General features: G+C 44.3%; 1 protein-coding gene across 1 annotated transcript in view; it reads right to left on the reverse strand.

Moving 5' to 3' along the window:
• Window positions 1-474: 474 nt before the first annotated feature.
• The window catches only part of LOC119164973 (oxytocin receptor), a 51,271-nt gene continuing 37,082 nt past the window's right edge, over window positions 475-14,663 (reverse strand). The window contains exon 2 of the mRNA XM_037417175.2: window positions 475-2,926. Coding sequence (XP_037273072.2) covers window positions 2,634-2,926 — 293 coding nt within the window. The 3' untranslated portion in view covers window positions 475-2,633. The remainder of the gene's footprint in view (window positions 2,927-14,663) is intronic.

The following is a 14,663-nucleotide window of genomic DNA, read 5'->3' on the forward strand; positions in this document are numbered from 1 at the left end:
CTCCGCATGTTTCGAGTAACGTCTATTCCCAAGCAACGTTGGATCTTCCGAATTCTTTATTTTTCAGTCGCTCATGTAGTCCTTGTGTTCTCCTTTTATTGGATCACTTCTTTTTATTTTTGTAAGTGCTGAGATTTACTTGTATTGTCTAGTTCGGCGGGATAGCAACTTGGTGATATACTCGCTCAGTATGTATCACGGCGTAATAAGCAGCGTCACACATCTTGCGCCGCAATGGATTGTTGCCCTGAGATGACCAACAGGTTCTTGTGTGGCTTATATTTTAGAATCCTTTTAACACATTCAAAATTCAACAGATGTGTGAAACAAAACTTTATTTTCACTTTTTGGTAAGCATTCAATCACAAGTGAGACATGTGTTCTTCATTTTGTGTAGCATCGTGAATAATATCATTCTGGTCAAGAGAAACTATGAAATGTTCATCTTAATATTTACAAACAAGCACCCGCTGACATAAATAGCTATCAGAGATTTTGATAGCAAGCACCCAACGCCAACACGTTAAGAAACCAAGAACATTACTCTCTATTGTATACACACAACATTCTGTTTGAAAACGTACCTTCTCTTCTGAAAGAGTCCTCACAACCGCGCTTCTCTTACAGTTCAAGTGCAGACAGATGAGACAGTTTTACTATATATTCGTATAGACTCAAGCAAGAAAGCAAACACGTCCTCTGCAGAGACATATAACGTCGAAGCAGCGAAAAAAAGATTTGTCCCATGTACTATTGGGAATGCACAAGAAACAAAGAATAGACACTTTAGGAAACACGGCGACAACTGAAGGACCTTCTAAAGGTCGCCTTGCTGAGCGATGGCAAGCCGCTCTCTTCGGTGAGGCCCCTGAAGTCCAGGAGTTGGCCGCCGTTGAGCAAGCCATGAGGTCGCCATCGAGAACCTCGGAAGATGTTCCTCGAACGGTGGATCCCTGGCAGCCTAAATCCCAGGCATAGCAACAACCGTTGGACAAATAAAGTTTATTCAACAAATATATGACGAGCACTCAAAGCAAGAGCGGCACAACAATGTCCGACCGGCAAAGTCAAGTAGTCCCCTCAGTCCAAGCTTTCAGACAAAAATTTCCGTTCGCTATGCGCCGACCGCTCCTAAAGTGCGCTGTCCAGTCGCTATGCACCGACCGGTCTCAAGTGAAGATTGGTTTCTCTTCCACACACGTACACAGTAAAAAACAAAAACAAAAGAGGATGACCTTAATTTTAGATATGGCAGTCCCTTGCCGCCAATTTCCCACGGGGTGAATGCCCTCCCAAGCGACTACAACTTCGTTTTGCCGAGCACCAGACAGGAAGTGCGCTTGTACCTATTTATCCATGTAGGTACCTGGCGGCACCGATTCCCTGCCTCCCACTTCAGTTGCAGATGCTCAACTACTTCACCAAAGCTATGGTTTCTTAAGGTACGCCCAGGGGCCTTTGCAGGTTCTTATGGGGCTACCTTTCGAGATGAGTAGCCAGAAATAACCGAACGCCAGCTCGATGTACTCTTCTATACCATTGGGAAAAACCGTTGGGTTCCCTGTCGGCACTGAGAATCGAACCCTGCATCCGCCGCATTGGTAGCGGACGCTCTAACTATAGCCACCGCTGTGGAGCGAAAGCAGGTACTACATTCAAGTGGCGTTATTTCACTCTATGTAAAAACTAAAAGGAATCTCGGCAGCGCCATTTTGGTTTTTTGCCTTATTGTACGTGGGTAACGCAAGCTGCATGTTGTCGTGCTCTTGCAAGCACAACAGGCACGAGCAATAAACGGCAACGTACTCACACTGACACTATATGGTGACAATGCTATACAAGGGATCAGTAGTTTTGTTTCATGGAACAAAGGTGTGAAGCGAAGTGAACGAGAAGGATCCACATTATACTGATATGAGATTCAATGGATACACATCGCGGCATTTTGAGTTTTAAACAGCCCTTTCGTTTCTTCTGCAGCGTTTATGTTGTTTTACAAGGCAGGCGCTGTATTGGTTCTTCGGATCTCGGGTGTACAGTAAAGTTTGCTGGACGTAATGCTACGCTTGCAGCTGACAAGTTTCGTTGTATATTGCGAATAAATAATTTTTGCTTAATTACGTACCCAAGAACATGGCTTCCTTTTTACGAACGAGTTTTCATGAACAAGACACCAATAATACATCATTCGGGCACATCGGGAAAGAGAACAATGATTACATACAAAACGATCACACGCAACAAAACATCTCTCATAGAACAGTCGCGGATGACCAGGAAAATGCTGTTAAGTAGCACTCATATGTTTACGTGGACCATAGCTGCAGTGCCGGCGTCCAGATTTTCTCGACGTCACTTCGACAAGCACCGAAATACGTATACTCGAAGCGATGTCACTTTGGTCTCCACAGCCGCAATCTTTCCTTTACATGCTGAGCCCATCGATCAACTGGCCTAAGTACACACTGGCTGTCCGAGTCACTGCCCTAGAGAAGACAGTCGACGCAGTAAGCTCAACTTCCGCGCTCGCACTCGCTGCTCTCTTGCAGATCCAACATCTGAATTTCGCATGGTGGCAACGTGAATCGTGTGCGCGCCACACGGCTACTGCGCGCGGCGCATTTGGCGTGCCACTAGGAGGTCCTCCGGGAGCCCATGTCGACGCTGTCGAACGTCTGGCGTGGCACCGAGCGCACGGGCGAGCTCTGTCGGCTGGTGTTGATGTCGGTTCCCTGGGTCGTCATCTCGGGTAGAAGGCCCGCCATGCCGCGTGGGTGCGATCCGTCCACTGTCTTGTCCTGGTGGCAGCAGCAGCACACTTGTTGCCTCAGCGCCTGCACGAGGTTGCGGTTGAAGAACAGGTAGATCCATGGGTTGACGCAGCTGTTCAGGCTGTTGAGCAGCATCAGGATGGTCACGGTGGCATCTGCGCCGAATAGAAAGCACACGCAGAAGTCGTCAAGTCAATGCACTCAGAGAAGTTTTCACATCAATCTATTCCTATAGTTACATCCTGTAGAATGTGCTTGCAAGGCCTTTGGAGAAGAAGAAAAAAATTGTCCTTACGGACATTACTGCGCTTGTATCGGCTAACTCTGCTCTTAATACCCATATGGGGCCCGAACTGATTACTAGCGAAGTGCGACAACCCTAAATCGCTAAATCAATATGGCACGTACCCCTAATGGTATTTTGTAATGAAGGCATAACTAATTCTTGAACACGCGTGTTCGAGAATTTTTCATATCTTCAAGCTTACCCCGAATCTCTGGTTTATTCGGTCTCGCAGAGGCAAGTAGGGCGACACATCACATTCGCTTTGGTTCTGCGTGTATGTATCAGCGCGACGTTTGGTGAAACATGGGTATACCGAAAAAGTTCAATATGCGCGCGGCTTTTGCTGAAATTATTCATTATATACCAGTACGCCGGATACTGGCATGCGAAGCTACATGCAGATATATGCACTGGTGATGAAGAATTTATTTCGGTAACTACTTCCGTGTTCTATGAACCTTCCGACAGGAATTTCATATCTTCTAATAAGTGGTGCACTGCTGAGTTGTCCCACCACAATTACATTTGCTACATTCCTTCGAGAAAGAGGTTACCTACTTCGAGTTCATTTTTGTTTTGGCGCATGTGAAGCTGATCGGTCGGAAAAAGAAAACAAAAAAATTATACATTATCAATTATACGCAAGTGGCGTGCGAGAAGGCAAGGGAGTCTGTAAAAAACTGATACAAATGCAGGCACGAAGAAAATTGCTGACATCGTCTCTTTGCGCTTCGAAGAATTTCATTAAGCGTGCCTAAATTCTCTAGGTTCACAATATAAATATATTGCGTTCTTTACAACCTATCCTCGTCTTCTTTCAACTCCATACTACTTTCTCATTCACTTTTTTCAGTGATAGCAGAATGTAGAAGCTGTAAGAAATGCAGCTGGGACGCTATCATTTTGGCAAATGTCGTGGCACCTCCAGAGCTAAACAGACTGTGTTTTTATTGAAATATTTACCCAAATATTTTGTTCGCTATTGAAATTCTCTGACGGCCGCAAAAGTCGATGGCATAAGGAAGGGAACATTAAAGCACTGGCCACTTACGTGACGAGTGAGCATGAAATGTCAGAGCTTAACCGCGAGGGCGAAGCGGTAAATGCGATGTCAACAAACTGGAATGTCATACAAAGTATAAATCTAGCAGCTCACTCATTTAGCATCCGATCTCTTGTGACTCAACATAACACTGACGTACGGAAACGCAGTCGCTACAGCGAGCGAAGCGATCTTCCTGCCGTCTGTCGATTAAACGTTAACTAAGTGATGAGAACAAAGCGCAAACAAAGGTACGAGCTCCCTGTTGATCCCTGTGAAAATAAAGCTCGTGCAAAGAGGCACTACTGACCAAGGTACGTATAGCTTCTGCCAAGTGGTAAATGATAAATATTAGGTTTGATGTCTAAAACTGACAGTGACTATTTCAAAACGACCGCCTCAGGTACACAGCACCAATTTTTAAGAGACCTTCGTGTGAGTTTCAACGCTATGCGTGTGTTTTCAAGGGCTACATTTTGCCATAAACGAGAAGAGGGGATTTCATTATGGCATTCCGCCAGCTTCACGAGAATGATCCAGTTCAGACGGCGAGTGTTGCGAAGGCTGCAGCAAAGCACAGTGGTTTCGAGGAGATGAATGACCCGTCAACAAGGCCACACCTGGTGCCCACTGACTACTCGACCAATTTTCCAAGCTTAATAAGCATATTCAAGGTTAACATCTGCGGTTCGTAAACAAGTGGGAGAGAAATGCAGTTCGCAGACATTTTAATGGCGAAATCTAGGCTTATTTCTGGAGGGCATGCGAAGGTTAGTTCATAGATTTTAAAGAGTAGTCCGAGTGAATGTGTATTATATTACAAGTGGCACAATTCTCTTTCTGAGTCAATTAAGAGTTAGTCTGGTCGGAAGCTTAAAGAACTGCTGAAATATCTTGCTTTAATAAAATATGAGGTGGCAATGTGCTTGTCGGTGTATTTTGCCTTCCGTCTTCGTTTGTTCTGTACGTGCGTTTCAATATCATAACTAAGATTTGTTGTATTCTTTAATAAAGATCATGAGAAATAAATTGCTCAGTGGCATCCTTGCGATTGCATAGCAGTGTTATCAACGCTGCCGACGACGCTTTCGGAGTCGTTTCAAAGTCCGGCTTGGTTTACTGGAGTGGAAACGGCGTTGGAGTGCTTTTGTTTGGGAAAGCTTGTGCGACATTCGCGAAATAAATCATCAAAAAAAAAACGGCACCAAAGACACGGTTCGCTATTGTTCAGCGTCACACACACGTCAACACTCGTCCTGTTGTACTGTGTGCTTCGTCCCGATCAAATTCTGAAACGGTGACTGAGGAAATGGTTCACAGTGTTTCCACATCTGCGCCGAACATTCGTACGGATAAGCCAGACATGCAAATGTGGTAGCATTTGCGTAACCCTATAATGCCCACTGTGTCATATTTGACACATTGAATATAATACCTAAATAAAGTTGCTAAAAGCTACTATAGGTGTCACGATAAGCAGCCATTGCAGATTTCACGAGTTGTGAAGAAAGTACACCGATTTACATAATATACGATAGTAATTATATATTCGAATTATTATAATTAAGTTATTTCTCAAACAAAATTTTTCTCATACTTTTTATAAAATGAACTGCACAAGAAAAGTAAAAAGAGTCAGCATTTTCTTGCAATTTTTCTGGAGGCATACCTCAATGTAGGCATTACAGGGTTAAGGTGCAACCCGCAGTCAATACAGCAGCACTGTGTTAGTTAGCGAGAAATACGGTAATAACTCAATGTGTAAACAGTGGATTGTTGTTGAGTTAGGGATGATTAAATAGTGACATTGTATTCTGAAGACTGCATGCGACGCATTACAAACGCGTCTAATACGATGAAGTTTTCTCACAGCTTGTATACTCCTGATAACTGTATAAGAATTGCCTCTGCTCCAGAAATGACAAATCTGGCAGCATTATCGTAAGAGGGTTTGCGAACCTTTGCCTCCCGTGCTCTCCTTTTTTCTCTCTCGTTTGCGGATAATGGCGCGACGACCGGAGAGCCAGAAAGTGTTTCCCATCAGGACGTTGATGTGCCACTTCGTATAATAACGTGCTCTGTTGTAATACAAATAGCACTCCACGCGGGAAGGCTTAGAAGGCAAATACGTACTGCCATTTCTGTACACTAAGGCCACTGCGCAGCCTGGTTATTATTTTGGCAGCGTGCAAGGTATACTCGTATATTTAGGGAGGGCTGAGATGATGTTTACTCCATCAGAGAGGCCTCCCAGCACACCCGTCAAAAGAATTCGGAATCAATTTGTTACGCTGGTGAACACGGAAGAGAATCCTATTATGGCTGCAAAGCGTTTTCATCCCTCTGGGCGAAAAGCGTCCTCGGAGGATCGCTTTATGTTGTAGTGGCATGCCATACCTACTTCACCGTGTTTTTGTTACAGTAAAACGCTGTACAAGCTTTCTTATGATGGTCAGTCTGCAAGGCTTACTCCACAACATCGTTCCTTTCATGCACCGTTGTTCCCACAATTTCTCAGTTTCTCATTATGAAGTTGTTTATCTCCCTTGAATTAGCTAACTGAGCACGTATGTAGGGCCAGTCTGACTTTTTATCAAAGTAAACAAAACCTGAATCACTGCTCCGCCTTTTATATAACGTGGCTGCTGGTAGACTAGGTATAACACCGTGAATGGCTCACATTGTCTGGGATAATTGCCAGAAAAATACCCACAAGTCTTTTTAGAGTTGTACGTACGTAACTCTAACTTTTTGAAAACTATGTTCCGCTTATTTTAGCTGCTAGAATGTTTCTTCTGCGAGTGCCACACTGCTTCAATATTTCGGTGCAATTTCAGTAATACTTATCCCTATATCTAATTTGTCTCTCTCCGCTTGTCACTATACAACGTCAGGCCACTTGCTTAAGTTGACTCTCGCAAAACAGCACAGCAATAATTTTGCAAGTGTGGGTGTGCAGCAGCGTAGAGGCCATGAATTGTGGAGAAGGGGCATGTATGTTTCAGCTTCGCTAGCATGTAACATGGAAAGGCGTGAGACATTCAGTGGGCGCCCTCATTTCCCAAAGCGAAATATTTACCATTTACTCACCTCCTGTCCACTAACGCACCGTCACTTTGAAGATATGTTTCAAGAGGTGACTCCTAATACAGATGATTTTACCATAGAGATTCACATTTGTGCTTCTGGTTTTAAATGAGAAACCTGAGCGCCTCTGAAAATTTTGTCGGGAATGCTGACACCGCTGCTAAGCCAAACGTAATGTTTTAAGCAGTAGCAATGAAACTTCTACTCATAACTTCTACTTCTACTTAGTATTGGCCAGTGGCAAAAAGTGGGACTCAGCCAATTTTCGTGGCACATATCCATTTATCATGAACCGTGACGACAACATGACGCGCTGACAAGTCCTTGTGCTAAAGTTTTTCGTTCCTAAAAGGCGAAGCTCTTGTCTTCACGTTATAGCAGCACGATGTTGGCGATAAGTTCAGAAAACATTTAGAATGGTAGAAACGAGTGACTGATTAATGAAGGGATTATCATTCTAAAATAACACCTGAGCTCCAATTAGCAACGAGTGCACGTAATTTCTTCCGAGAAAATCCTTTTTCACTTTTCTAAACCTACACGCGCGTAATCTCCAACGGGTGTTCGTATATATAAACATATGCTATGTATTAGTCTCACGCTCTATTTTGATTGCTGCTAACCCGCAGATAACGATCGCATAGCCTGTTTTCTCTCCTTGCGATCATGGAGGAGTTCGTCGGAACTTTGACTGCGTACATTTCTTCGAAGACACACCTCTTACTTCTTTTAAGTGACACTTTCGAGGCGTCATGCAGGATTATTCTATATTAAACCTACGTCAACAGCATGCGTAATGTCATGCAATTCGCCAAATATTATGTTCAGGTGTTCTGGGAACCCCTTCAATTTTGGCAACTGCGACTAATCCATTGGCGAGAAATGCTTAAGTCAGCCAGAAAAGATCGTTACAGAAAAATGAGCAGCTCCTACAGTGTTCTGAGGACAACGTTAACGAGATGTGTAGGTGTATTGAACGACATTTCTGTTAAAGCGAGTTTCGGGGCTTCTTATAAAAAACAAAGTCGAGTCGCACTTTCTTTTGAAGGTTCACTTTTATATTATATAGTGGCAACATTGTCTCCATTTCTTTATTTCTTTCCTTTCATGAGTGTTGTTCGCCCGCTCGTCTTATTAGCGATAAGCAAGGCCACTTTTGTGCACGCCTGATTTCCCCCCAAAAGATGGCTTTCGGTTTTTAGTCCTGTTACATCACTGGAACGCATTCATGGAACGAACACAGCGTGCTTGAGTGCCCTGCGTCTTGTGTTCACGTAATGGACAAGGCCATGCAAGTCACTAGCCTAAAAACAATTTGAAAAAAAAAAGAACAACAGGGGAAAAAAGAACACGCAAGCATTCTGCGCAGTATGTTGGCCCATTTTTTTCTAGGGCAGCCTCCTTTCAACGATGATAACGAAGTAGATGCACTCACAAAAGGTGGATGTCACGTCTTCTTTTCGCCTAATTTGGTCCTCGTTCCACTAATTAGCCGATTACAGCTGAGCGTGTTCTCTTTAGTCTTTAGCTCCAACTTTCCGGAATCCGGCTTTCACTGACGTTTCTGTGTGCGTGTGTGCATGCGTGTGTGCATGCGCGTGTGCATGCGTGTGTGCCGTTACTTCTGCGCTGCACTTTTATTATGCGTTCGTACTCTGCAGGCACATGCACACTTCTGCTCTTTGCGTACAAAAGGACACGCTGAACCATACGGTGTACTCAAAGTTCACGAGACAACTATCCACAACATCAACCTAAAAAAACTATATACTCAGTACAGGAGTGCATAATGCCTGAAAAGATTCGTTAGAGGATAACGAACCAAATCGAAAGGCTGAAGAATCACGTCTACCGTCAAGACCCTCCTCAGGAAACTAGGTTGGTCTAGTTTAGTTTTCATTTATTGCAACAGAGCACTCCTATACCACGCAGTGAAGTAAAGAATACGCTCTGTATGAAGAACGCAAGCGTCTGCTGTTTTCCCGGAAAGAAAATGCACACCTAGCTGAACGATGGCATAATATAGATCGTAAAAGAAACAAGCGAAAGTATTCTATATCGCGTTGAAAACGAGAGTGCTCATTACTTACGCTAGTTGCTCCAGAAGAAAAGAAAAAAGGAGCGGCGCGAAACACGAAGGCCACTAGGCGACTCAAGTATACGAAAGCGTATGCCGAAGCACCGGCTCCAGTGTGTTTACTCCCCAGCTTTTTGATCTCAGGAGAGTCATTGATCCTGATTAGCGTTAGGTCAAACAGGATTGAGCTCTCCAGAGACACAATAACAGTGTCACCTTACACCATTAATGTTTTAATGGTTAGTACTTGCTTTGCCAATGTCATTGTTTTGCCTCGAAGATACGGGTACTTTCTAACGCAATGCGGCGACTGGAAAATCTCACACTTTCCGTGTAGGTGCTGTTACAGAACCGTCTTTGTCTCCCGATGGTCCACAAGGTATACTGAAAGCACCGTTATGCTTTCAGAAGACGACGGGATTTTGCGAAAGCCTCTGACTTGTGGCACAGTTCCACACGTGGCAGTGAATTCTTCTTCTTCTTCTTCTTCTTCTTCTTCTTCTTCTTCTTCTTCTTCTTCTTCTTCTTCTTCTTCTTCTTCTTCTTCTTCTTCTTCTTCTTCTTCTTCTTCTTCTTCTTCTTCTTCTTCTCCTCCTCCTCCTCCTCCTCTCACGCCTCTATTCCCTAATCCCCAGTGTAACGTTGCCTGTAGGAAGTTATTCTGGTTAACCTTCCTGCCTTGTCCCTTTCTCAGTTGTTCCGTCCTTGATTAGACATTATTCGATCATGATTCAATCACTTGACATTCTTTCCCTAGTCCTTCTGAAAGCGGTAAGCTATCTCCACCGCTTCGAAGTAACGAGTCGCCCTTCTAGAGAAAGCTCGGTTCTAGGGCAAGAACCAGACCCAGAAATCCAGAAATGTCTGAGTAAAAGATGGCCGCCTACCACGTGTTCAATCAAAGATGCAATTGCATGGACTTAAGCGAATAAGAGAACTCGGTCACTTTTATTTTCTACAGAGGTCACTAAAGCTGTGTTACTCAAAATTTAGGAACAATTACAAGAAATCGCTTGCACTTTAATGATTGCCGTACCGTTTTTTTTTTTGCCAAGTTAAACCCCACCCCGTCACCCTTATTTCTGTTCGAAATGCGGACCTTCTTCGTTTCAACGAGAAATCGCACAGCTCTGTCTGGGGCCCCGCTGTCAGCTAACAAGTTCTGCTCAGCCGTGCCTCCCTCTGCGAGAACAGCATGTGCCGTCGTTCGAGGACGGAAATGGGCGCCACCCCTTTTCCTGTTTTGGATCTTTTCCCTATTCACATTTCGATGGAGAAGAAATGCTAGAGGCCTGTGTACTCTGTGATATCAGTGAACGTTATAAAGAACGCCGGGTGGTCGAATTTTCCGGGGCCCTTCACTAGGTCGTCTCTCATAATCATAGTGTGGCTTTTTCGCGAAAAATGCCACGATTATTATTATTATTATTATTATTATTATTATTATTATTATTATTATTATTATTATTATTATTATTATTATTATTATTATTATCATTATCATTAAGATACCGTAACTCAAGGCTTAAGTTTCTGTACCAACTAATTAACGGCCAACATCAAGTAGACATAGCCGATATTTTTTCTTTTTCTTCTGGCTACTCTACCAGGCAGAGACATGACCTCACCATAACCCCCTTTCCCACACGCAACAATTGCTTTAAGTATTCATTTTTTCCTCGCACCATAGTCGAGTGGAACAAACTAACTAATGCAATTGTTTCAGCACCCTCATTGGCATTGTTTTCCTCGGAATTAGAAAGTGCACTAACCAGTTGAATTGTTAAATCGCATTACATACCACTGTACATGCTTGTATAATTGTAGTCTTCTATTTTTTATTGTATGTTATTGCCAGTTGAAGTTTGTATTTGCCCTATACACATCGTATAACCTGTATATATTATATGTCATTGTACTTGCCATTTGTTCATGACTAACTTCATGTACCACCCTGCTAAAATCACCAAATGGTGATTGCAGTATCTGTAAATAAATAAAATAAATAAATTATTATTATTAAATATTAGCCCAGAAGCTGCCTTCGGCGAAGGCAAACCAAAAATGTTTTCTCAGTCTGGAGCTGTATACGCCTATAGATGGGTAGAAAACGGCAGGGTAACAATGGTATCAATTAGTAGTAAATAATTTTACGCTGCAGAGAAAAAAATACAGTAAACGATAACATGGATTCAAAGAAACCTGCAAAAAAATTACTCCCAAAATGATGGGTGAACAAGTAGAGAAGGTGAGTACATGACAAAGTACCACAAGAGAGAAACGATGCCGCGTTTAAAATAATGTACGAGCCAGCTGAGTTTCAGGATAACTATTTGCAAAGCTATTTAAACGGCTCAGGAGATATGATTTGAACCTACTTATTTTCTCCTCAATCATGTTTTTATTTTTAAAAAAGTTGAAATACCGCTTAGTCAACCCAAAAGCTATTGTTACATAAAGGGAGTCTTTTCTGGAAAGTGAGTCTGCATAAATTTACGAAAAATCCTAACAAACGGCCGCAAGGCTGAACTAAACTTCAAACTTTTTTTACAAAAACAACAACGGTCAAACGGAGTGAAAACTCCTCAAAGTGAATTTATTGTGACTTCGTTAGAATATTCCAAGTTTATGCACGCTCCAACAACGGGCCTAGCATAACAGGAAATTCAAAGAATGCGTCATCGCGTCACGGCGTCGTCTATGGGAGCGCCATGAACCACCGTTATTTCGTGGGCTCCCCTTGTATACGGTCAAGCCGCCTTTACGACTGCCGTCTTTTTATTTACGACATCCGAGAAACAAGAGAACTGTGCATCTGCGAAAGCCTGCCAAGCTGTTCTAGACATTTATCACGACGACAGTGCACCGTCGAATTTCGTAGGCGTGTTGAAGGACAAGGTTCCCCCTTTCGTATTTCGCCATTCCATCCACGTCGTGGGGAACGGTGGTGTTCGCGCTTCCATCTCTACAAGTCCGGCACGGCGGGGACGTTGTCGACCACTCGGCCGTCGAGAACGGCGTTGGCCGCAGCTGGTTCTCCTGTGTCCAGTGCCGCGCGATGAAGTCAACCGAAAGAAAATATGTACACAGCCAGGGAGGCCGCAAGCATAGTATACCACGTGTGGGACAAACCTGCGGAGAACACAAGCACTTTTTTATTTTTATTTTTTTTGTCTTTGCTCGTTTACGCCTTGCTCTATACTGCGGAAAGGGCCGTAGAACGCACGAGGTCGGGGCAAATGCAGGCTCAATTTCCTTGCAACAGAGGTGCTGCGTCAACGTTTTCTAGACTTTGGTGATTTCTTTCTTTCTTTCTTTCGTCCTTGCCTTACTTCTCTCTTTTCTTTTTCTTTTACCTTTCTTTCTTTTCTATGTTTCTTTTCTTGCGTCTTGTTTGTCGCTCCTGGTCACGTCATCCGCGGTGACATGGCCACAGGGCTTTATTCGGGCTGGGTCACTACAGCTTCGTCATCACTGCCTTTTGCGCCTGCTCTAGGGTGTATACCGTACCGGTTACAGTGAAACCAAAACCGTGCGGTTGGTAGTTTTGCTTTGCTTTACAGTTGCGACACCGCGTGGTAACACACGTCAGAGCAGGGAGAACGCTGCGCAAAACCTACTTATGCGCCGAGTGTTTGCGGATTTCGCAAATACAGTCTACCCTGCCTTTATTTAGGTTGGAGTGGACGACACGCATTTGATTATATATATATATATATGCGTTGAAGAACAACGGAAGAACGTGCAAAAAATCTTTAATACTTCCTACGTATCGGCCGGATGGCCTTCCTTCGTAAGGAAAGCCCTCCTGCTGAAACGTAGAAAGTATGAAAGATTTTCGCACGGTCGACGGTTGTTTTTCAACGCCCCGGATTGAGCATGGGTCAGGACATATCCTCACTATACGGGCACGTCGAAATGCCGGCGCGGCTTACATTGTTTGTCTTCGTCACTTCGGGACTGGCGGGCATGCAATACAGCTAGATTACTCCTTGCCATTCAGTCGAGCGGACAAGTATCTGACGTCGTACTCTTCGCGCGCGCAATATTTTTAGTTCTTAGAATCTTCCTTGGCCTGTGTGTTTCTTCTTTGGAATTGCTATTGAGAACGTCATGGGCTCCGCAGCGGCGTCAGTAAGCAATGTTCGAAATATCGAGCTGTTCAAACCCGCATATTAGGGGCGAAGCTTTTTATAACGGGAGAGAACAGCCTCTGCTTCGAGCTCTGTGAGTTTTCTAGTTCTTTTGCCTAGACTTTTCAATAATCGACACACCTCGGAAGGGCGTACCCCCTTAGAATGGGGGATCAAAACCCCCTCCAGCAACCGGGATCGGGCCGACCACATTATAGTGCGTCTGACACAGGTTCTCACCCCGGCCCAAGCGTGGTCCACGTTGAGAATTCTGATGACTCCTCCGTTGAAGATATGGCTTCGGACAGCGACTACGTGGTCGTACCAAGCCGACGCCTGAAAAGGAAAATCAGCCGGACATTGCCGACTGGCCGGCAAGCGCAGACAAAGGCGAGTAGCATGCGGTCGTACACCATTTCGTATGTGCCGACATCGAAGACAGACAACTTGAACTCTCTAAATAGGCAGAGCCTGTCGGAGTACTCTGAGCTCGTCGCTCCAGGGAAAGTCGTAGAAATAAGCATAAATACTCGAAAGAACATACTGTCCGTAGAGGTCACTACGAACGCTTTATTGGACACGCTGAAAGCGATTGTTCGATTAGGAAACGTTCCGGTACGCGCATTCTCCGCGTATGACGAAGACATGACAACAGGAGTTATATACGATGTGGATGAAGAGATAACAGATTCGAGTCTCGAGAAACTGCTGTCATCGTCGGCTCCCGTGCTTGGCTTCCACCGCTCTGGACGCACGCGATGTGTTAAAGTGGTGTTTCAGTCGAAGACGTTACCCACACATGTAAAAGTTGGGTACGTGAGGCACTCGGTACGTCTTTACGTACCAAAACCTCTGCAATGTCATAAATGCATGAAATTTGGGCACGCTAGTGCAGTTTGCAAGGGTGCAGTAACCTGCAAGCATTGCGGCGGCCTTCATGATGGTGATAACTGCAATGCTCTGGCCAAATGCCCAAACTGCTCAGGCGCCCGTGACGCAACATCAAAGGAATGTCCCAAAATGAGGAATGAAATTAGTATCCTGAAGAAGATGGTTCGAGACCACTCCACACACAGAGAAGCTGCAAGGGCTGTATGGCGCCGTAAACATCGTTCACGACACCGACGCAAACGAAGCAGCAGTGCTCATAGCTTATCGAATTCGACACAAAAAACCGTGCCCTCACCACCTACTAGCCTACTTTTGTCGGCCAGAAAGGAGGATACAGATGCTCAAATGCCAATACAGTCCACGCAAGTACAATGTA

This window comes from Rhipicephalus microplus, chromosome 1 (genome assembly GCF_043290135.1).
Source record: "Rhipicephalus microplus isolate Deutch F79 chromosome 1, USDA_Rmic, whole genome shotgun sequence".
Classification (NCBI taxonomy): domain Eukaryota; kingdom Metazoa; phylum Arthropoda; class Arachnida; order Ixodida; family Ixodidae; genus Rhipicephalus; species Rhipicephalus microplus.